Here is a 23,409-nt window from a genome sequence, read left to right as displayed (position 1 = left end):
TTAAAGAGTACCTGATACTGACCTTAATAACTGCAAAACAGTCCTGTTCAAAATATTGTGAGGGAACATGGATAATCAAAGAAGCAGGTATACAATGTATAATACATAGCATAACCGTCAGGATCTATCAAGGTCAAAAATGTATATTTGGGCAGCAGGGAACACAGAGTATATGACATACTGTTAACACGCTTGTTCAAAGCGCACTTCAGTTGTCTTTATTATGAAAAATGAGAACATAGTGTTTTTATATGCAGTTGGGCCACTTGCAAGTTATTCCACAGGTAACTGCTAACTTGAAACTGCTTTTAGATTGCATTAGAGGACCAGTATTTCTTTTCTCAAATTAATCCTGAATAAATAATCAAATAATCATACATGGTCTCCACATATTCTATCAAGAATTTCAAACATATGTGATATTGTACAGTGTGGTGGTACAATATTTATTTTTACTTGTTTGTTAAATGTTACATGTAGCGCAACAAAAGTACAAGTCTGCAGCCACAAAGTAAATACAAAAGATTTAAAAGTAAAACTACTTTGATAATGTCTTCATTTCTACAGAACTGGCAATTCGATCTTACATATATATATATACATAATGTATATGTACATATATTTCACTAAACTTTTTGACATTGGACAGCCACTGTTGTGCAGTTGGTTAAAATGCAGATTGGCAAATCACTGTATATGGGGACAAAAACCTACACATGCTGATATCAACAGTAAAATAATCAACACAGAAAACATAAGAAACCAAAAGGAGCGGAAAAAAGGAGTCATTGTATTTTGACCATAGTAGCCCTGCAGTAGGAATGCAGTGAAATGCAGTGAGAAATACACACAATATTCCTTAGAAACCTGCACACAGACACACAGTTGTGTGAAAATGAAATCTGCCTGGGGTTTTTCAGTGGGGATGGAGAAAGGGGGAGGGGGGGTGTCAATGCAGCCCCAGACCATTACCAAATATCTGACCTGTTAACATGTTTAAAAGGGAGGGACCCGGGAATGCTGTAGGTTCTTCTATGGTTTTGTTGGTAGTGCGGCTACATACAGTACAATTTAGGCAACTTAAGTTGTTTCCTCTCTCTTGATCTCACCCTTGTCTCTGTGGAAATAAGTGGTCTAGTTCTGTTTTTTTTCTGATATTGTTGGGTCTTGTTGCTTGGGATTCTGGGACTTTCTGGTAGAAGAGCATGGCGCCCTCAGCAGCAGCCCCCAGATGCAGGCTTCACTGGAGTGCTCTGAATCTTCACGTTGGACTTCTCTGTTCCTCCAGCTGTTGCTCCAGGTCCCATTCGCTTCTTGATCTCAGCAGCCATGGTCATGAAGGCCTGTTCGACATTGGTGGCGTTCTTGGCGCTAGTTTCCAGGAAAGGGATTCCAAGAGAGTCAGCAAATTCCTGCAAATAGACAGAGGTCTTTTAGTTCCTACAAATTAACATACAGTCTGGTATATTTGTTTAATAAAATCCTTGAATTAAAATACATGACAAAAACCACAATAAGACGACGAATATAGTGTGTATGTCCATGAGACAAGTTAGTTTATGCTATTATTTTCATTGCTAGCAGTTGCAAACAGTCTTTTTTTTCTTGAAGAAGACAAAAGACATAGCTTGTCATGTTACTGAGAAACCAGAAAATGCAGTTCTCTGTCCTGGAGACAAAAGAACAGCTGTATGTGCTCCAAAGTAATAACAATGTAGACACCTTCCACCTTAAAGGTCTCCTTAAAGAAAACGTACCAATAATTACATATTTTTCTTTGTTACATAATGACCAGTTTTAATCAGTTCATTAAAATCGAATAGCTAACATTTAAAATTAATCCACAAATGAGAATTCAACTGTGATATGGCATCATTTTCAGCATAAACAACAAAAAGAAATGTTCAAATGCACCTTTGCCGTTGTGTAGTCCACCACTTTTTTTGTTGTTAAGTCACACTTGTTTCCCACCAATAACTTGTTTACATTTTCACTGGCATAGCGATCTATCTCCTGTAGCCACTGTTTAACATTATTGAAGGACTCCTAAGAAAAAAAAAAAGAGAAGAAAGGAGGGGACAAAGAGATCAGTATTATGAAGAGGTCATCTGATATCAACTAACAGTCTCATCATAAACATGATGATGCTTCAGAAATCAGCTATACTATCTGGTATTCTCACCTGGTCTGTAACATCGTAGACTACAATAATGCCATGTGCTCCTCTGTAGTAGCTTGACGTGATTGTGCGAAACCTCTCCTGCCCTGCTGTGTCCCACTGTAAGAAGTGAATTAAAAAAAAAGAACATGAATACCAAGAAATACAGCAGAAGCTTCCAAAGATAAGATCAAGATAAGGTCAGAACTGCTCTGAATAAAAATTCCATATATTGTAGGATGTGAAATCATGTCAGTATAAAGGTGATCTGAAGAAGACTTACAATTTGAAGTTTGATGGTCTTGCCATCTAATTCTATAGTTCTTATTTTGAAGTCCACACCGATAGTGCTAATGTAGCTTTCTGTGTATGTGTCATCCTGAAAAGATTTATTGAAAAAAAGATGATGGTTATATTTCCCAGTCAAAGCAAACTGCATTTCAAGTTTTTTTTCTAAAGGTAACAGATTGGTGAGCTGTGTTCACACAGTCACGGTCACATTTGCTTGCACAGTCACATTTCAAGTAAGCTAGTATGCTTACATTGAGAAATGCAGGGTAAAAAGCAAACATAAAATGTTAAAGTCAAGTCAATGTTATGCATTTATTTGGTACAGAGAAAAGTCCCAAAAAACTGAAGAATAAAGAAAGGAGACCAACACTTGCCACCCCACCCTGTCATGCTGCCTTCAGGCCACATGTTCCTCTCACATATTTCTGACATCAAGTGCACAAAAATAAGGTATAAAAACCCAGACATAAAATGAGATTTGAGACCACATTCAGAGAGGTTTTTGGCTACAGAATATCAGATATGTCCAGAAAAAAAAATCAGATTTAGTCTAAAAAGGGGTTATGTGGTCCTCAATGATGCTTGTGGTCAAATTTATGCATTTCTTTCCAAATTACACTGCACTGTGCATGTGGCTTTCTTTATCACCCAACGTCAGCAAAGTGTTAGCTGCTTCTAAAATGGGATGCCTGCCAGTTATAGTTGCAAAGATAGCAAAAGATATGCATCTAGCCTTTTTTACCTGCTACAGTAATCATAAACAGCTGTGAAATTGCAGCTTATTCATTTTACTGCTATAACTGTCTCTTAAATATGACTCTCTATGGTTCATGGAGAGGGAAATGTGAGTCTTTCAGCCAGATGCCTGTTAACACTGACACACAGGTCACCATCAAGTTAACCATCAGTACTGAACTCTTTGATCTTGGTAGAAACTGGAACTGAACAATAAGGCTTGTAATGTAAATGTCGCCTTATGCTGTGAACAAACATCAAACTCAACCGAGCCTCACACACAGACACATCACTTCTGTTCTGAACCGGATGTAGGCACTTACTGCAAATCGGAGGAGAAGACAAGACTTTCCAACACCGGAGTCCCCAATCAAGAGCAGCTTGAATAAATAGTCACTGTAGAAAAAAGAGCAACAAGAAAAAATTAGACACTGTGGCAGTGAGATATTTTGACACATTCGAGCTATAGCTACATGGGATTAAGTTACAAAAATGCAGTACATATTGCATTATTTCTTCTTTGGCAGGATGCAATAACACGTAATGCTAGAATGCTTGTAGCAGGACACTGTCAGTGTAGTTTATATCTCAGGAACAATAGTGTTAGAAAATATTCAAATGATCAATTACAACAAACATTAAAACTATTGCAGTTATTATATTAAACATCCAGCAAAGTCTAAATGGCTAAATGGAAAAAAAAACCTATATTATATTATATATATATATATATATATATATAAATATAAATAAATGATAAAGCACTGTCCATACACCAGCTGAATTGCCTGATTAGACATATCTAGAAATGTCTGGGTGTGGTCCTTATATTTTTATAGGCAGGCTTGATTTACATGCCTCTGTCTGAGCTACACTGGTGCTTGTCAATTAAGCAAACAGTCGCACACTATTTGCTGTATCACCATGTCAGGGTTTTAGTGCAGGATATTGGAGCTGAATGATTACCTAACAGTATCAACACTATAAACTCAAGTATTTAACATACTGCATTATTATTTTATGAGAAATGGACAGACAGTTTGAATAAGCAGGTAGCCTCACAGGTTAAGAAAAAATATCATAGATACCCAGATACTTAAACACACAGCCTTACTCCTGGTGTTGAGATGCATGAATAAAACAGCCACCCAGTTAATTTTGCCACAATTTCACAAGTAGGTCAGAAATTTAGCACAGAATGGGGAATAATGATCTGCTACAATAACTGTTTTAAATACATAAATAAATAAACAACAACAAGCTTGCAGTCCATTCTGACTGACCAACAACTTAATAATAAATACAGATTCTGGCTTTCTTTACCAGAGGTTGGTCCCTGTATATTTTCAGATCTGACCTGACTTAGCTCTTACAGGAACTTTTGTATTAGAGGCATGAACTAGGAAAACAGATCAATAGCTTCAAATCTATTGTACATTTTATCCATGCACTAATGTTTTCCCAGGTTGAAAAAGTAAATCTTTAGAGAAATGTAAGCTTTAACGTTTAGACCCTTCAAAGAAACAATGAAGCATGACATTAGTGTATGACATTTTTTGATGGAGAATACAATGACTTGTACAGTGCTACAATGGCTGGTTCTGTGCTGGTGGAGCTTGATGCTAGGGAAACTTGAGTAAGCAGATTAAGGATTCCTCCGAGAGGGAATTTAGCTTGTGGTGCTCGGGCCTCTAAACACTTCTTCATCGTGTTTCCATTTCCAACTGATTGAGGAGGCAAAAGCAAATTGGCTGAGCCACATGTTCAATTTCAGAGTAAAGATCTGCATTCTTGTGTTTGATTTAGAGCGGTTGGCTGGTTTCCATTCTGTTTTGTATTCATGAGACAACAGAAGGATGCAACTGTATGATGAGAAACAGAAGCAGAATGCATAGTTTCTGGGCAAGGTATCTACATAAAGGTTCATGTGGCATTGCTATTGATGATCATTAAAATGGGGCAGAAACAAGCAAATCAAAAGGAAATTCTGAAGTTTTAATAAAGCACTCAATTTAGTGAATATTACACAGTCCTCAAACATCACTTCCGCATAGATAAATGTTAAATGAAGACATTAACCCATCTATGCTTCCTGTAAACAGATCAGAAACCCTGATGTGGCCTTTTCATTTCTGACAGAGTATATATATAGGATTTGAATACTAGATGAATATATATATATATGTAGACTTTGTGACACAAAATATGTATAGAGTGAGTTATATGAAGTAGGGTCAATATCCGTGAAAACTTGAAAAGTAAGGTTGCATGTTTGCTGTACAGAGGGGTGGAGATTTGGAAATCCTGTTTTCAGAGTCTCAACAAAGCAGAGCAAAGCAAGCATGTTTGTGTCTGTTCATTCTCCTGCTTTGTGTTATTTCATTGGTTCCGATGAAGGGCCTTGTACGTTCTTGCCCAATCTCATTGCAATAAATTTGAGTCATACTCTCCTCATTAGGCTGACGACTGCTGACAATAACTGCTGCCGTGTTCTACACAGACATCCAGAACAAAATGTCAGCACATTTTACACCTTTTTCTTAAAAAATTCACATCACAAGGTGTGTCATAGTTTAAAATATTCACAGGCTAATATAGTTCGTTACCAAAAGCATTTAGCAGCACATTCACAGAAATATACGCCTTAAAAAGCTTTTCTATTCAGTAAATCTGCACTATTTATCCCGCATGACACCAAGCCTCAAGGGGGTAATAATCTTAATTTGTCTTTCAGGTTTCATCTAGTATTCAAATCCTATGAATGCTATAACTTATGTGTATCATTTTTGTAGCCACACACTGGACTGGTACAACGTCTGCTGACAAGAAACATTAGCACTGAATTACGATACATCACTACTGCCTAAACACAATAGAGCATTAACTTAGAATGATGTGCGATTTACATGATAATATGAGGAAAAAATATCTAGGCTACACATTCTTGTAAAACTATATGGCAATCCAAGCAAAACCCTGCCTCAGAAACCTTTAATTAGAATGATATTACTTGAAAGTGGTACAATGAAAACTGTAGGCAATACATTCTGAAGGCAAGTGTCTTTCCAGTAGTTCAGCATTTATCATGAAGGTTTGTAAGAGTCGTGTCATCTGGCATGTGATCTGCACATGACTAACACACAGCTGAACAGAGGAAGGGTGGCTTCCTTTCCAAAACCAGCACTTTTCTAAGCTGGATAATAGACTGATGAAGTCTAAGAACAATATCTAAACAAACCTGTGACAGTGGTTATGGCACAGCACTGTCTGAGTAAGAATAATGAAACAAAGCAGGAAGCACTACAGGTCTGATCTGTGGTCTTACAGCGAGTGAAGCAACACGACCACACCAGCTATTCTTTTCATTTCTGTTTATTTAAGCGCTAGTATTGAATAAGTTTACAGGTAACATAAGTTCATATGAAGTGTTACAGTTGTCATTGAACCATTAATAGAGGTTACCATTAACAGATTTCTTTTTACTTTAATTCTGCAGACCTGGAAAACACTACTCTACTTAAGCAATTTTGGTGCATACATAATCAGTCATAATTGATAATAATCGATTAACTGTGAGCTGATCCAGTTGCAAGATCAGGTATGTTTAGATGATTAATACAAATAGTACAAAGAAATGTTTAAGCTACACAATCCTGAGTAAGATCTACATACTCTGCAGTCTGGCTTCAAGAAACACCTTAAAACAAACGGCCTTTCTTTAACACTATATGTTTTTCTATTTAGTTAATAACCTACACGAAATCCTGTGTGCCAAAGGTTAGACAAAAAGTGATTATTCAGCTGGAGTGTTAAATTACCAGAACTGACAAAGTTACTCAACGAAAGTTGGAAACAGAAAATCCCTAACTCTCAATGTTGATGTGATTCTAGTCATTTTCAGTATTTTAATAAGCCACAGTCAAATAAACTGAGTTACTTTAATTACCTTAACTACAGTAAAACAATAGTACATAGTGAACTAAACTGTAACATCTTAACTAAGTCGTCAAATTCTCCAGTGTAAATATGACAGAGTATACTGTATACTAACCCGGCTACATTAACATGTAACTCCAGTGGGAAGCAAATCAACAGTTAACCTCACTGGGTTTAAACGGCTAGTCATCTCAATCGGCTAATAATCGACCGATACTTATTAAAAGAAAACACTAAACGAAAAGGTCCTCAGTGACAAAAGCAGTAATATAACGACGAACAAGACTAACGTGAAGCTAAAAGAGTTCATTTGGACACAGCCAAGCAAGTCGCCTCTGCTGACAGAGAAATAGTTATAGTTAACCTGGCTAGCTGTCAAACCTGATCAGTGTTGAAAAATTTGCTAACGCTAGCTAGTAAGACCAAGGCAGGTTATTCAGTCATTCAGTCACTTACTATTCAGGATTCATGGTGGATTTTATACTGTGAAAGTAAGTCCTCTTCTTAAATACCACTTCGGTCGGCTTAAACGTGTAGAAACAACAATTCTCCACCGATTAAAAAAAGTAACTATCCGGCTAGCTTACTCCCTCAGACCAGAGGCTCCTCGTTTGAAACCCAAAATGGCTGACTGATCAACCAGGAAATAGCGACTCTTCAAACACACTGCGTCACTCACCGCTGGCCCGACTTCCCGGAAGTAGTAGTTCTATTTTACTATATCCGGAACGTGTGTATACCGAACATGACAAACCTAAAAACTACATTTCCCTACACCGCGCAGAATTGGTAATGAGTTCATAGTTGTTAGGCCGTCTCACTCGCTACTACTGCAATCCTGCCCTCTATCATAAGAGGTAAAAATTACGTCATTAGTGAAACGTGGCATAGACTGGTGTGAATATGAATCACTGATCAATAACCTCCGTGTGTGTGTATGAGAGAGAAATGAGGAATCTGAATTTTTTTTTATATTTTATTTTATTATATCTTGTTATATATATATATATTGTACCCTTAAATTCCAGTATTTAGTATTTTTTGTTATATATCTAATCTATCTGTTATATCTTTTTATTTATTACTTTATTACCTATGCTTGTGGATACTGCTGGAAGACGTAAATTTCCCATTGGGATGAATAAAGTATCTATCTATCTATCTATCTATCTATCTATCTATCTATCTATCTATCTATCTATCTATCTAGATAGATAGATAGATAGATAATCCTGAATCTGATCAGGTTATTCCCTACAATAAGGAATTCCAACAATATTAGACAATTCATATACAGCTCTGGAAAAAATAAGAGACCACTGCCCAATCTCCAGATTTGAACCCTATTGAAAACCTCTGGAATGTCATCAAGAGGAAGATGGATGGTCACAAACCATCAAGCAAAACTGAGCTGTTTGCTTTTTTGCAAATAGAGTGATATAAAGTTCCCCAACGTGAAAAACTGGTGGAGAGCATGGAGCCAAAACACATGCAAATCAGGGTTATTTCACCACATACTAATTTCTTAATGTTATTTAGCCAAAGCATTAACACAATTTGTTTACAAATTATTTGCATTTTGTTTTATTTGAGTTATTAAAGCTCTGCAAATACTGCATGATCTTGGGTTATTTTGATGTGTTGTCATTTCCTTTAAATATACACTCTAAATAACAATAGTTATATTTTGAATTTAGGAGAAATATTGTCAGCAGTTCACAAAAAATGAAACAAAACTGTTCATCTCACCAATACATGCACCTGTAAGAAAAAAACATAAGAAACTGATTATTTTTCAGTGGTCTCTTGTTTTTTCCAGAGCTGTATCAGAAATATATATACAACATACTGTAACAACATACACTATATATATACAATTAATTATATTTCTAAATACTTTACTACAGTAGCAATTACGTATACATAATATTTTTTCATAAGGTATAAGCTGTACAAATCATAATGCAATACTAGATTTTTATCTCTTGAAATTCTATACATTGGTAATGTTGGGACTGAAGAGGAAATTTAATAAGAAAGGACATGTTTTTCTACTGAATCCATTCCCTGGTTCCAGAAAGCATATGGGAATTCCACTGAGGAGGCTGCACCAACATCTCCCTAAAAGAACAAGGCTGATGTTTAGCAATTACATTCACCTTACAGACCGCAACTGTAGTGCGATATATAAAATATAAGAAATAACAATGTGTAATATATTTCCAATTTTTGTTTTGTATAGTATGTTGATTATGAGCTCAAATGCCTTCTGTAACTGTATATAGAAATAAGGAATGTAAATTTTGGAACATCCCCTTAAACATACAAGTGTGTTCAATTATTGATCTGATGCAGACTGTGGTTTGAAATATAATTCATTTACCTTCAGGTTTAAGGCAATAAGCCCAATCTCAAAGCATTTGTCTTCTGCTGTTCTTTTCTTTATATCAGCCAGGACAGAACAACAGGCTTCTTTAGGAGACAAACCCTTATAGGACAAGAAACAAACTGTAGGATAAGCTGTGGCAGTTTTTCTAAATTTTAGACACTATATACAGATCAGAATATAACTGATGGTTGAATTCACACTTGCCCTCATAGTTATTTCTTTCTGATGTTAAAAGTTGATATGCAAATCAATTTGTACGTAAAAACCTATTAATACTACCATAATCACTAAGCATTAACAGGCTAGGGAGCACATTCATGATACATTATTGTGCAAAAGCCTTAGTCACACCTAAATAAATTCTGCAAAATGAAGATGGCAAAAATAATGAAATGCTTTAGTTTATAGTTTATAAGAACCAGGACAATCACCATGCTGAGCAGCAAAAATTAAAATAACAAATACAATTATATTGTATTGTTGTTTTTAAAATGACAAACTCTTTTTAGTACACTGAGGTGCAGATTTCTAAGAAATTAGCTTGTATGTCGTGCAATGCTTTTTAGAGGACCTGCTACAGTTCTGTATCCGCAGGGAAAAACACCCACAGCCTTAATAATGTGGTAAAATATGGTCTTTTAAATAATACATGAATGCAGTAGGCATAAAATAGGCATAAGACAAATTTTATATTAAAACTGTACGCTTTATACTTGCACAATTCTATAGATGCATCAGAATTGCTTTACAACAGATCTCTCACCTGACATTACATATAACGATAAATATAAAAGTATAAACTAAAAAAACATAATAACTAATACATTGTTTAAAGTAATGATTACATACCTGTCTCATCAGCTGTACAATGTGAAAGCTAGGACAGTAGCACATGATTTTGTCTCCATCGCCTGTTGCTGGATTAGACAAAATAGCTTCAACATTAAAATACAACTCGTACTACTGAAACAACCTAATCCATTATGTAGCCTTCTTATACAAACCTGGAAAATATTATCTATATACTGTATAGTGATGTGTATTACTTTCCATAATTATAGCCATACAGTATATTCGGGGAAAATACTGAATCTGATGACATATAAGAAATAAACAGCACCAACCTGCTGCAGCACCCACCTAAAGTACAGAAAGAAGGATTAAAGTCACTTCCCCAAAACCTAAGAAAAACTATCCGCTTATTCTCAAAATTATAAACTATGTTGATGTAGATATAGACATCTCTAAACATTTAACTTGCTAACCAGCTTGGAACCACAAAAATAAATGATGCACCATCAAAATGCACTGTAATATTTCTCCTGCAATAAAAGATGAAAAGCTTACTGTGTGGTCAGCATATAGGCCACAGCCAGGAAGTGAAGAGTCCCCCACTCTCCCTGGAGCCTTAAAGGGTTTTCCTGATGTAGAAACCCCTTAAAAGTTTATTAGGACCTGTTAGTACATTTTGCATACATAGAAACACCCGTGTAACTTTTTGTCCACAAATTAAGAATATACTATCCAGAGTATCATTTTTTTCTCTGACCACCACAACCTGGGATACTATTCACAATTCAATAAACAATTACATAAGTAGGTAAGTATGATAACACAGCTGATCCTCAGATCTAGTTTGGATTAGAAAATGACCATTGTATCATCCTTTCTTTGCTGAAATAAGACATGCTACAACTATTTGTATCATCTGGGCATCATTTTGACTGGGGTCACTTAACCAAGGCACCATTTTGTATAGTCCATTTTATTTTTGTTTGTTCAATCAATATCAGTTCACCGAAAAATAATTGTTCTCTTTCTCTCACTTTATTTCTTTTATTCATTCAGTTAAGCCTTGTTTTATCCCTCCATTATTGCAGGCTGTGTAAATTCCCTTCAGGAAATGCAATTCTAGCTTAACAAAAATAAATGCAAACATTAAGGTAAATTATTCTCACCAACAGTTATGTTTCCTGTAAGATCCAAAGCAATGAGACCTGTAAGTAAATACAAGACAGCATTATTCTTCTTTGTTCTGCTTAGTGGTTTGAGATATCACAATAGACAGCATCACAAGTGAATTTTAGTATAAATTCAATTATTGAACCATTTATACAGGAAAATTGCAAACATGCAAATTCTACTTAATACAACACATTTGTCTTTGAAAGCAGGATTGGGATAAACAAAATACATTAAAAAAAAATAAAAATAATGTAGCTTCAAAATGTACTGTGTAGAAGATGTAACTGAATGGAGCAAGATAATGTGAATAGTGGAGATGAGTCTTCACAAGAACCAGCACAAGCAAAACACATCAAAACATCTTCAAATAGTTACACATAATTAGCTCAGTAAAGAAGAAAACCATCTTCAAATTATTTACATGCAGAACTCAGTGGTCTTTGAGACTTCAATACTAAAATGAATTAAATAAACTGATCAATTTGTTCCTCTTTGACTTCATCAGTGGTTGAATCATAAAAAAATAAAAAGGTCTCTGGTTCATACTTACTAATAGTATCATGGCCTCTTACTTGTGTCCCGTTTTCAAGAAATTCCTTGAGGTGTACATTAAACAAAAACAAAAAAGACAAAATAGAATTATTGTAGTAGGCTCTTGTATTGGTGAGTGGTATTGGCCTCAGCTATTAGCCTAACCCCTGATGTTGTAACTGACATTGTGTGTGAGTACCTGATATGCAGTAGCTGCATAGGCTGAGGGCATGTCGTTATTAGGCTCAATGGTAAAACCCTGTTCCCGTGCAAAAGCTTCAGCTCCTTCACCAACTAAAAAGCTGTGAGGACTTCTCTCCATTACTTTGCGTGCAACCCGACTTGGCTGCCCTACACTGACAACAAAAAATCACAAATGTTAAAGTTCATTTATATACTGCAATCAAAAAGAAATGGATGGGATTTTGCTGCAATAACAAATAGATATATTCCTTTTAAATTTCAGTATAATTAACAATATTTTTAAATAGTAGGCCAAAACCCCCTACATGAAAAAAAAAAACATAATAAATCGAATAAACATAATATATTCAGATGCACTTCAAGCCAATTTAGTGAAATATGATTCATCATAACTCTCTTTACCCGCGCAATGCAGCTACTGCCCCAAATCTCCCAGGCACACCTTCCATTACTGCTGCATCACATTCAACTATTCCCTTGCTATTAGGGAAGCCTCCTCTTCCAACTATATAACGACCTGTCTGCACATCATTCTCGACATCTGTAAAATAATAATGTACAGCCCCAATATACATGGTAAATTTTCAACAGTTAAATACAGTAAACATCAAAAATGTAATACTGTTATTCACTTTTCCCTATTCAGGCAGAAAATTTCTCCACATCTCTCACCCCCATAAGGGAATAGACTAAGACTTATATTAATGGGGGCCGGGTCAGTCTGTACCAGAAAATTACGTGGGTCGGAGTGACTACTAGTATTATTGTGGAGATTTTATGATTTTAAATGTATCTATTATGCCTCCTAATGCTAGAATATTTGTTATGCACCATACAGAGATATATAGCCTATTAAAAGAGCATGACATTACTCTCTGTCCTGGCTGTACTACAAACTGTACACTATGCGCCGTACACTCTGGTTTGCACAGGATTCTGTACCTTTAAACCATAATTTTTGCACATTACATTACTTATTATCTCATACCTTTTTTGTTATATTTTATTTTATTATATCTTATTTGCTATATTTTTTTGTCATATTTTGTACCTTTAAAATCCAGTATTTAGTTTTTTTGTTATATCTCTATATTATTATATTTATTGAATAAAGTATCTATCTATCTATCTCATATGTGAGGCTGGGCCACATTCAGCCTGTTGGCCGTAGTTTGGGGAGCCCTCCTTTAATGCATGTATTTGCCATTTTATTTACCTGCTATTGCGTTCTCTACAACATCAGTGGAATTTTGTCCAGCTAGAATCATGCACCGCATTCTTTCTACTGCAGGGAGGGAGAAGGACCAAGTGCCCACAGCAGCCATGGAGTATGCCTTATGTAGCCACCAAGGTGTAACTTGTCCTTTTCAGTGTTGGCTGAGTGACCTTTCAACACCTGAGCAAAGAGCAACAGCCTGCTGGTGTGATTTTGTTGTTGTTGTTCATGAATATGCATCACTACCATGATGGTTATCTATATGCAAAAAAATGTAATTATAGACTTTAAAAACGTCACTATATTGAGAAAAAAACAAATAATTAAACTGTAGTTAAATATAACACACAAAACCTTAAACCTTCTGCATGGAGTACAGTTCCGGTCTGTGCACGGAAGCTACGAATATCTTTAATAATAGCTGGGGCATAGCTGGCCTTTTTATCAGACATTAATCAGTGATATATTTACTAATTATTCAATAACTTAAGAAAGTAAGTAAACACACCCTTGCTGTATTTTAATATCTGTTTATAATTATATATTTTTTAATTATATACACATATATATTTATATATGTACACATATAAAATGACATACATTCATTAAATATCATTATTTTTATTTTTTTATGTTTATTATTCACCCTTGCCTTCGACACTGTGAACTCCGTCGCAAACTACCGATTGTTTACATTTTACCGGATATGTGGAGTTCCCAATTCGCGCAAAGCATCATGGGACCCTGAGATATTAAAACGCCGGAAGTAGTTCAAGGAGCAGGCGGAACTGGTTGTAAAAGGCTCATGTTTTTGCGCCTAGTCTGAGAAAGGTAACCTCGAATTGCTAACCTGAACTCAGAATCCGTGCGTACTTAAAGTTTCTGCTCTATATTGGGTTTTTTTGTACATTAATATTTTTTTTTGCCAGCATTACATATTTCTGGAAATGTTTCTGTTATGATTAAGACGAGTGTTACTAGCGGTGACAGGCTAACAGTAGCATAGCGGACTTTTGCTAACGGTAGCTAGGTGTGAGTTAAACCGGGGAGAGTTTCCCCAGACGTTGGCCGCCGCTCGGTGTTACACCGTTGGAGTCTTTATCACTAAGACGAGTATTTTTCTCACCAGTTTTGCCTTGATTATCGGTTGCGGTCTGTTGTATATAAAGAACGCCGGGATTATTTCACATGATTCCCAGCTTGCTGCCGCCTCCGTTTATGGCAAAGCATTTGTTCCTCTTGTGGTTGTCAAAATCCGTGTCGGATTGTGGATTTTATCAGCTTTGTGTAGAGGAAAATATGTTGCTTTTTTTCCCCGCAGTGCATATGTTTTGGTCGCTGCACAAGTTGTACTCTGTCAACATCCTTATTTTCACTTTTGTATCTAAGCGTGTAGCATATATTTCAAGCAACGGGCAGATTTTTATTTCTCGTTTCTGTCGTGGTCAACGATTTCTCCATGAACACCAATGTCAGTGTACATTGTTTTACATTTCATACAAGTACACCGATCATAACATTATGACCAATGTGTTGGTCCCCTTTTGATAACAAACCAGCATTAACTTCTTCAGCAGTTTGAGCAACAGTAGCTCATCTGTTGAATCAGACCAGCCTTCGCTCCCCACGTGCATCATCAATGAGCCTTTGGCCGCCGATGACCCTGTCACAGGTTCACCACTGTTCCTTCCTTGGACCACTTTTGATAGATACTTACCACTGCAGACCGGGAACACCCCACAAGAGCTGCAGTTTTGGAGATGCTCAGGTCCAGTTGTCTAGCCATCACAATTTGGAGTTAATCAGTGTTATTCACTTCACCTGTCAGTGCTCATAATGTTATGCCTGATCGGTGTATATATTTTTATACAGCGCTGTATTTATTCCACTCTCGGGGAATGAATACAGGTATTTGTTGAAGAAGGAATAAGAACCTTATTTAGAAACTGCAGCATACCAGTGGTCCTCTATCCCAGAGTGGAACAGGACAATTTAGGCTTTCTTGGGGAAAACTCCAGCTGAAATATCTCCATCTGATGCCACATATGCAGTAATATTCTCTTCAGTTTAGTGCTTAATACTAATTAATTAAAACTAGGTACCTGAGTCTTGGAAATTCTTTTTAAACTTCTGTCATATTATGTTAAACGTCATGATGGTGACCTGGCAGGTTGTGTCCTTTCTTAACATGCGAGATAAGTGTTGTCACACACATTGAACCTATTAAACATGTTAGTAGATTGGATCCACAGTCAAATGTGGCCTGATCCAGATTATTTGGTTCACAGATCTTGGTGATAGGAAGTTGTTTTTTTACTACCTCATGTAAACCCTGTACCACATATTAGGTTTTTTTTTACTAACTTTTTGTAACAGTGTATTTATGTTGCAGTGATTAATAAGGTAGTGCTGTTTTTTCCCCCTCCCTTCCAGTTCATTAATATTTCTGCACATCCTCTTTACTTAGCTAGAGCTGATTAACATGACTAATAAATGTGCTGTTTTTTTTGAAGGCCTCCATCACTGAATGCTGTTGGACATCTAAACACAGTCTCTGGTCTTATCTGTGCTGATATTTGTCTGCTGTTTGCTTCATAACTGGACAACATGGAGCAGAACAACAGCTTGCCACCATTCCCACAAAGCCTTGCATCACCTCAGGTGATCAGCATGTATTTCTTTTCCTCAAATAATTGTGGTTAAAGCTAAAATAGTTTTTTCCTCATGGCTTATTAATTTTTCAGATGATAAGCTGTTTGTTCATTTTGTTTTTAGGGGGCCATGACACCTGGTCTCCCCATCTTCAGCCCTATGATGCCATATGGTACAGGGCTTACACCACAACCAGTACAGAACACAAACAGCTTATCACTCTTAGAGGAGCAACAAAGGCAACAACAGCAGCAGCAACAACAACAAGCAGCTTCTCAACAACAGGGTGGAATAGTTGGAACATCAGGCCAAACTCCTCAGCTTTATCACTCACAAGCAGTTTCTACCACCACAGCACTGCCAGGAAACACCCCTCTCTATACAACCCCTCTAACCCCCATGACCCCCATCACTCCCGCCACACCTGCTTCAGAAAGCTCTGGCATCGTCCCTCAACTACAGTGAGTTTTTTTCAGTTCTTTTTGTACTGGGCATTTGTTCAGATACACACATTTGTGTTGAATCTGATCTTGTTAATCTATTTCTTTATTGGTAATAATTCCTCATTTGTACATTTTATTTGTTCTAAAGAAATATTGTATCAACTGTGAACTTGGGATGCAAACTTGACTTGAAGACAATAGCACTACGAGCCAGGAATGCTGAGTACAATCCTAAGGTAATACTTTCCTTCCTAAGTATTTTCTCTGTTCTCCTATAACCTTTGTTTTCTGTTTCAAATAAAAATATTCAGTTTGTTACATTGTCTCTCAAACTTATGATTAATGGAGTGATCTAGCATGCAGTAATACATACTTATTTACCATGGACAAGAAGTTTAATGGCAGTTAACAAATTTGGAAATTCTTTATTGTAAACTAAGCTCTCTATATAATTCATGCTTTGAAGTGCCACAATTATACAACACATTTATAATTGCATTTAAATGTCTTGCTCTTTCTGCACCCTTTATTGTTACCTTTGTACTTTACAATTATTGATCTGTATTATGTAAACAGTTATTGACTGCCTTAAACAACGGCCCTTCATCATTTGTTATAATTGAATTTTAAGTCAATGGGTACTGGGTATCTTGAGTCAGGTATTCTTGAGCAAGGAAAAGATATTGTACTGTAATTCTTGCTTTACATCCTTATCATTTTCTTTTGAGTTAAATGATTTAACAAGATATTAAATTACAACGTGCATATGGTCTTAAATATGCTGCTGTTGTGTTTAGCCTCACATAAACCAAAATGATTCTTACTTTCAGCGTTTTGCTGCCGTCATCATGAGAATACGAGAACCAAGAACAACTGCTCTGATTTTCAGTTCAGGCAAGATGGTCTGCACGGGAGCTAAGAGGTAAGAATGAATTCTAATTTTCACTTTGGCTTTTTAACCTTTTGACAATTGATCTTTCAATTGGAGGAGGAGGGGACTAGCATGTCACTACACCTGTGCACAGTTCAGGGTTCATGAAAACATGGTTTGCAATGGTTCATATGGAAGAACACTAATGGCTTACGCAGGGTCCTGACCCCAACCCCACTGAACACCTTTGGGCCGTATTGGAATACTGACTGCACACTTTTTTCTTGTTTTCTTGCAAGAGTGAGTGCCACACCTGTGGCTGAATGAGCAAAATTATCACAGCTACACTATATTGCCAAAAGTATTCGCTCACCCATCCAAATAATCAGAATCAGGTGTTCCAATCACTTCCATGGCCACAGGTATAAAAAAATCAAGCACCTAGGCATGCAGACTGTTTTTACAAACATTTGTGAAAGAATGGGTTGCTCTCAGGAGCTCAGTGAATTCCAGCGTGGAACTGTGATAGGATGCCACCTGTGCAACAAATCCAGTCGTGAAATTTCCTCGCGCCTAAATATTCCACAGTCAACTGTCAGCTGTATTATAAGAACGTGGAAGTGTTTGGGAACGACAGCAACTCAGCCACGAAGTGGTAGGCCACGTAAACTGACGGAGCGGGGTCAGCGGATGCTGAGGCGCATAGTGCGAAGAGGTCGCCAACTTTCTGCAGAGTCAATCGCTACAGACCTCCAAACTTCATGTGGCCTTCAGACTAGCTCAAGAACAGTGCGCAGAGAGCTTCATGGAATGAGTTTCCATGGCCGAGCAGCTGCATCCAAGCCATACATCACCAAGTGCAATGCAAAGCGTCGGATGCAGTGGTGTAAAGCACGCCGCCACTGGACTCTAGCGCAGTGGAGACGCGTTCTCTGGAGTGACGAATCGCGCTTCTCCATCTGGCAATCTGATGGACGAGTCTGGGTTTGGCGGTTGCCAGGAGAACGGTACTTGTCTGACTGCATTGTGCCAAGTGTAAAGTTTGGTGGAGGGGGGATTATGGTGTGGGGTTGTTTTTCAGGAGCTGGGCTTGGCCCCTTAGTTCCAGTGAAAGGAACTCTGAATGCTTCAGCATACCAAGACATTTTGGACAATTCCATGCTCCCAACTTTGTGGGAACAGTTTGGAGCTGGCCCCTTCCTCTTCCAACATGACAGTGCACCAGTGCACAAAGCAAGGTCCATAAAGACATGGATGACAGAGTCTGGTGTGGATGAACTTGACTGGCCTGCACAGAGTCCTGACCTCAACCCGATAGAACACCTTTGGGATGAATTAGAGTGGAGACTGAGAGCCAAGCCTTCTCGTCCAACATCAGTGTGTGACCTCACAAATGCGCTTCTGGAAGAATGGTCAAAAATTCCCATAAACACACTCCTAAACCTTGTGGACAGCCTTCCCAGAAGAGTTGAAGCTGTTATAGCTGCAAAGGGTGGACCGACGTCATATTGAACCCTATGGATTAGGAATGGGATGTCACTTAAGTTCATATGCAAGTCAAGGCAGGTGAGCGAATACTTTTGGCAATATAGTGTATGTTCCAAAATCTAGTGGAAAACTTTCCCAGAATGATATTGTAAAAACAATAGGGTATTAAATCTGGAATGGACTGTTCAACAAGCACAAATGGGTGTAAGGGTCAGGTGTCCACATACTTTCGGCCATACAGTTTAAGATCATTAATCCAGAGTCTATCGGGTAAAATCAAAGCACATTGTCCCAGTGCAGACGCTACTCTACCTACATCCTTGTGCTCTATGGCCACCAGGGGGTTCCCTAAATAAATGAGTTGCTACAGCTAAAGAAAATGTTGCTGAGTAGGTAATAGAGCTGAGTGCAAATGTTTCCATGCCAAATGAAAAGAAGAGCAAAAACTATTCTATTAGGAAAAACTATTATTATACTGTATACTGTAAAGATACCAGAGACAAATGCAAGATTTTCCCTACCACCATTTCAACCACACCGGATATTGATGTCATTCTGGTGAGGAGGGACCTAATTCAAATCTTGATTAGAACCTGGCTAATTGCTAGAGCCAGCTTTGTCTTAATAAATCTCTTTTACTGCATATGAGCAAGTATACTTTTGTTTACCATCAAACCTGGCTGTGGATGTCTCTCAGAAAACATACAGGAGTCAATGTGTATATTGTGTCCCTCTGCAGCGAGGAGCAGTCTCGTCTGGCTGCCAGGAAATACGCAAGAGTAGTGCAGAAACTCGGTTTTCCTGCCAAATTTCTAGACTTTAAAATTCAGAACATGGTTGGAAGTTGTGATGTCAAGTTCCCAATCCGACTAGAGGGCCTGGTTCTCACCCATCAGCAGTTCAGCAGGTCTGTCTTTGTCACTGACATGAAAAATATTTTGATATTTAAAATATTTCTTTTTCTCTTTAGCTAATTTTTCTGTTTGTGACTGACACCTGGCAAAATGTTTCTTTTTCAGTTATGAGCCAGAGTTATTCCCAGGTTTAATCTACAGAATGATTAAGCCCAGAATTGTGCTTTTAATATTTGTTTCAGGCAAAGTTGTACTCACAGGTAAGCTCCTTTTTTTATATGCATATGAATCTAAAATAAAAATAGTTGTTGACTTATATGCTCAGCTCTTAATGTAATATTTTTCTTTTTCAAAGGTGCAAAGGTGAGGGGTGAAATCTATGAAGCATTTGAAAATATATATCCAATCTTAAAAGGATTCAGGAAAACGACATAATCATTTGGATCTGCACCTTCCTTATTGTACTTGCTTTGAGGGAACTGAGTTTACTAGGACATCTGTTCTTAGTTTTGTTTATTAATGTGTAAATAATGTGTTTTATTCATGCATAGTGACCTTTTTATCTTTTTTTTTTTTTTTTTTTTTAATCCAGCTGGTTTGTGGCTGTCCCAGTCCAGTTTTACCAGTCTTTTAATGGTTTTACCATCTGTTTTTTTTTTTTTTTTAATTATTTTAAACATTATTCACATTCCTTCTTTGAGCAGGCATGTTCTTCAGTTTCAATTTCTGACAAGGATACACGAACAGTGTTGGAAATATATTTATCAGAATTTAAGGTGTTGAAAATATTATGCCGTATTATTATTTGCCCCCATGGAAGCGCTGTGTGGTAAGACGCACAGATTGGTTGAAAATTTATTGAAGTGTCTGACCTGCCAGGTCAGGCCTATTTTGCTAAAGCAGCTGTGCAGTATGTTAAGAACTGCTTTTGTAATTTCATTGTAATTCACTGAAATGTTGCAAGTCTTCCACCTAACCCTTATAATGAATATAATTCACATCCATATTAGTACTGGCTTTCCAAATACATGGTGTATATTGATAACCAATAGTTTTGCTATACTGTTAGCCAAGTGCATGTTACTTCTGCACATGTCACTGTAGCACATTGTCTGTCTGTTCATGAAGGGTTTGGAATAGCTGGACTATGGTTTGATATATATTCATTATATGGGTTATATTCAGCCTTTTGTCAAGCACTGTTACTGTAAGGGTTTTTTTTTTTTGCATCAGACTTGAAACAAGCGAATAAATATTTCCTGTGCATTTAATGTCCATTTTGTATACTGTTCGTTCAGTTGCCACATCCCACATTAAATAAAACATTTCTCTGCTGAATACTTTTAACCAACCTGCTCGTTAATTTATTGAGACACTTCAGCATCCATTGACCAAAATGCAGAATAAGATTTGTAATTAATTTTTTTTTTTTAACTTTAATACATTGAAAAATGATTAACACTACTGCCATAACCAATGTATATACTATATCAAGTAGTGATTAAACTGCCTGATCTTTGGAGAAGTCTTGCTTCCAGATGAACTCTGCTGAATAGTTTTTGCCTTGGTCACAGCTGGCAGCACATGTGTAGATGGCCAGCGTCCCCCAGTCTATGCTGGCATCCGGGCTGTCCACCTTTAGGTGGTTAAGCAACTGTGGCATGATCTGAAATGAATATGTATTCTAACTTGGTTCATTAGGTATAATACAGTTGTATGTTGTGTATAAGGCTGTATGATACAATAGTAAGGCACAACTAATATTCAGAATTACCTGAAATTCAAAGATTCTGTTAGTGCCACATGAGCATTTTGGAATGTCTTCTTTGTTGGGCACATGTTCCGATGACACCCAAAGTTGAGATCCTTCTCTGCAATATCTTAAGACCTTTAAAAAAAAAAAGAAAAAGAAAAAAAAAAAGATTTTTATATTCATACAGATGTCCACTCTTGCTTTCTTAACTTTTTGAGAGTAATGATTGAAAACAGTAGATATTATTTTTGTTTGGTAAACCACTAGTCAACTAGTATACCCCAGTCCTGAAATGTATCCTACCCATATTTAAGTGGTTAAGTAACTGAGCTATGATCTAAATTCAATACATATTCCAGCTACTTTCATTAATATCATAAAGCTGATTTATAAACTATATTCTTTACAACCTACCTGATGTGGCTCTGCAGCTATGCGCTCCTTAAATTTCTGAAACGCTTCACTGTCCTTTGATTCATGGAGGGCCATGGACTCTAATTCACTCTCCTCCAAATCTGTGGAAGAGATCAGCACTGCAACAAAATTTCTCAGTTATCCAATTATTTGTGATTTTTTTTAATTACCTGAAGATGCAATATTCACTTGCGCCAAAGAATTTGAGTCAGGTGGCATGTCATCATTTACTGGGAGTTCTTCAGGTTCTGTTACCAACTCCCACTCAGGAAACAAAAGTAGATTTACAGCACCAGAAGCAGAGGAAGCTGCTGGTCAAAATGTTAGAAAGGAAAAAAAACAAAGGCTTCATTGTAATGGTTGTCTTTGTATACAACTGATACAGTATATGAATTCATGGTATATGATACCATCTTTCAATACTTGCTTTCACTACTGCATTCTCTCTTATGTTGTTGTTTCCAGTCTATAGCCTGATGCTCTTTGCAGCAGTATGTGACTTTGTGGCAGCGAGAACATGCTTTGTGTCCAGCGCAGCCACATAACCTGCACAATTTCACTCCTGATCCTAGTACACGCTCATCATCTGCACCGGCAGCTGGCTCTTCATCGGGTGGAGGGTCATATGGATAGAAGTCATTTTTTCTTGGTAACTGGCTTCTAAACACTGAAGAAGATCATTATTTTATGACAACCTATATACAATCAATATAAGTCAATGACTGATATGAATTAAAACAGAAAGAAAATATTCTTTAATTCTCAAAGTGGGGTCCAGGAAGCATAGTCAGAGGGTCAGTGATTTTTATTAGCTGTGGAAATGCATTCACTATCAAACTTTGATACTAATTAGTTCTAATAAATCTATCTGAATAGTCACTTGAATTGTATGGAATTAATTCACACCTGTCGAGTTAAATCTAATGACAATCTTGGGGGGAGTGTCTGTGGAAAGTCCGGATACAAAGTTATTCAATTATCCTTCAGTATTAATATTATTGTTTATTTAAAGAACCATCTGCTTAGTGGTAGGTACTTCGGTGGTTTTGCTCGAAACAATACTTGCTGGCACTGTTTTAAGAGCAGTATCGTGCTCCAATCTGTCAAAGTAACATTACCTTTAAAACACCGGTTGTCATTTGCAGTGTAGCAAGCAGGTGTCTTGCAGCAGAATACGTACAGTGTCCGGTGAAAACTCCGCTCTTGTCCGGCAATAGGGGCATAAACCTGTAAAAGAAATACTGTCGGATGCTGGCATTTCTCACACTCGAGCTCCGCGGCGCTTGGTAAATTCAGCTGGCTCAACCAGGCGGGCCTCCCGCCAACTTTACTGGGAAACTGGGCGCTAGCAAGCTGCCAAGGTTCTGCCTCTTCCAAAAAGCCCAGCACAACCCCGGTTTCTCTTTCTGAATCGGTTCGGTTTTCAGACATCTGTGCCAGTTTAGTCTAAAGCACTAACTAACCACGATGTGCTTTCTTGTGCGTGCCCTTAATAAAGTTCGGGTGAAA

The 23,409-nt window shown here is 37.2% G+C and overlaps 4 protein-coding genes across 11 annotated transcripts; 1 reads left to right on the top strand and 3 right to left on the bottom strand.

The window, feature by feature from the left end:
• Positions 1-178: 178 nt before the first annotated feature.
• Positions 179-7,738, bottom strand: rab1ab (RAB1A, member RAS oncogene family b). The gene is made up of 6 exons (XM_058383017.1): positions 7,577-7,738; positions 3,508-3,580; positions 2,442-2,537; positions 2,183-2,278; positions 1,915-2,046; positions 179-1,412 (listed from the first exon to the last, which is right to left on the bottom strand). The coding sequence occupies exons 1-6, from the start codon at positions 7,588-7,590 to the stop codon at positions 1,215-1,217; spliced, it is 609 nt and encodes a 202-aa protein (XP_058239000.1). The 5' UTR covers positions 7,591-7,738; the 3' UTR covers positions 179-1,214.
• Positions 7,739-7,910: 172 nt separating this feature from the next.
• On the bottom strand, positions 7,911-14,138 carry zgc:153169 (uncharacterized protein LOC767799 homolog). Of its 6 annotated transcripts, XM_058383004.1 has the most exons (12): positions 14,072-14,126; positions 13,426-13,683; positions 12,612-12,750; positions 12,205-12,361; positions 12,025-12,070; positions 11,468-11,506; positions 10,857-10,945; positions 10,634-10,649; positions 10,359-10,426; positions 9,504-9,608; positions 9,120-9,241; positions 7,911-8,881 (listed from the first exon to the last, which is right to left on the bottom strand). In XM_058383004.1, the coding sequence occupies exons 2-11, from the start codon at positions 13,532-13,534 to the stop codon at positions 9,149-9,151; spliced, it is 861 nt and encodes a 286-aa protein (XP_058238987.1). In that variant the 5' UTR covers positions 13,535-13,683; positions 14,072-14,126; the 3' UTR covers positions 7,911-8,881; positions 9,120-9,148. The 6 variants fall into 6 exon arrangements, with proteins under 6 accessions (XP_058238987.1, XP_058238967.1, XP_058238950.1 ...); XM_058382984.1 differs by having other exon boundaries at positions 7,911-9,241; positions 13,426-13,605; positions 14,078-14,138; XM_058382967.1 differs by having other exon boundaries at positions 7,911-9,241; positions 14,026-14,137.
• A 38-nt stretch (positions 14,139-14,176) lies between these two features.
• On the top strand, positions 14,177-21,080 carry tbp (TATA box binding protein). 2 transcript variants are annotated; one of them, XM_058383979.1, is made up of 8 exons: positions 14,177-14,256; positions 15,939-16,086; positions 16,201-16,538; positions 16,669-16,756; positions 17,351-17,442; positions 19,619-19,786; positions 19,899-19,993; positions 20,089-21,080. In XM_058383979.1, the coding sequence occupies exons 2-8, from the start codon at positions 16,033-16,035 to the stop codon at positions 20,166-20,168; spliced, it is 915 nt and encodes a 304-aa protein (XP_058239962.1). In that variant the 5' UTR covers positions 14,177-14,256; positions 15,939-16,032; the 3' UTR covers positions 20,169-21,080. The 2 variants fall into 2 exon arrangements, with proteins under 2 accessions (XP_058239962.1, XP_058239963.1); XM_058383980.1 differs by having other exon boundaries at positions 14,194-14,290.
• pdcd2 (programmed cell death 2) lies at positions 21,075-23,409 on the bottom strand. Of its 2 annotated transcripts, none has more exons than XM_058383958.1 (6): positions 23,019-23,409; positions 22,328-22,567; positions 22,071-22,211; positions 21,901-22,001; positions 21,508-21,621; positions 21,075-21,399 (listed from the first exon to the last, which is right to left on the bottom strand). In XM_058383958.1, the coding sequence occupies exons 1-6, from the start codon at positions 23,329-23,331 to the stop codon at positions 21,235-21,237; spliced, it is 1,074 nt and encodes a 357-aa protein (XP_058239941.1). In that variant the 5' UTR covers positions 23,332-23,409; the 3' UTR covers positions 21,075-21,234. The 2 variants fall into 2 exon arrangements, with proteins under 2 accessions (XP_058239941.1, XP_058239950.1); XM_058383967.1 differs by having other exon boundaries at positions 22,071-22,208; positions 23,019-23,408.

Source organism: Hemibagrus wyckioides, linkage group LG03 (genome assembly GCF_019097595.1).
Source record: "Hemibagrus wyckioides isolate EC202008001 linkage group LG03, SWU_Hwy_1.0, whole genome shotgun sequence".
NCBI lineage: Eukaryota > Metazoa > Chordata > Actinopteri > Siluriformes > Bagridae > Hemibagrus > Hemibagrus wyckioides.
This window is presented reverse-complemented; position numbering and strand designations above follow the sequence as displayed.

Coding starts and splice junctions, on each gene's coding strand:
- rab1ab (XM_058383017.1), bottom strand. Junction 2,538..3,507: donor GTCTTCTCCTCCGATTTGCA/GTAAGTGCCTAC, acceptor AAATCTTTTCAG/GATGACACATACACAGAAAG. Junction 2,279..2,441: donor AGACCATCAAACTTCAAATT/GTAAGTCTTCTT, acceptor CACTTCTTACAG/TGGGACACAGCAGGGCAGGA.
- zgc:153169 (XM_058382984.1), bottom strand. CDS start 13,534: ATGGCTGCTGTGGGCACTTGGTCCTTCTCCCTCCCTGCAGTAGAAAGA. Junction 12,362..12,611: donor GCAGTAGCTGCATTGCGCGG/GTAAAGAGAGTT, acceptor TTTTGTTGTCAG/TGTAGGGCAGCCAAGTCGGG. Junction 9,609..10,358: donor TTGTACAGCTGATGAGACAG/GTATGTAATCAT, acceptor TTGTCCTATAAG/GGTTTGTCTCCTAAAGAAGC.
- tbp (XM_058383979.1), top strand. CDS start 16,033: ATGGAGCAGAACAACAGCTTGCCACCATTCCCACAAAGCCTTGCATCA. Junction 16,757..17,350: donor ATGCTGAGTACAATCCTAAG/GTAATACTTTCC, acceptor TCTTACTTTCAG/CGTTTTGCTGCCGTCATCAT. Junction 17,443..19,618: donor GTCTGCACGGGAGCTAAGAG/GTAAGAATGAAT, acceptor GTCCCTCTGCAG/CGAGGAGCAGTCTCGTCTGG.
- pdcd2 (XM_058383958.1), bottom strand. CDS start 23,331: ATGTCTGAAAACCGAACCGATTCAGAAAGAGAAACCGGGGTTGTGCTG. Junction 22,212..22,327: donor GAGAGAATGCAGTAGTGAAA/GCAAGTATTGAA, acceptor CATTTTGACCAG/CAGCTTCCTCTGCTTCTGGT. Junction 21,400..21,507: donor ACAGAATCTTTGAATTTCAG/GTAATTCTGAAT, acceptor TATTCATTTCAG/ATCATGCCACAGTTGCTTAA.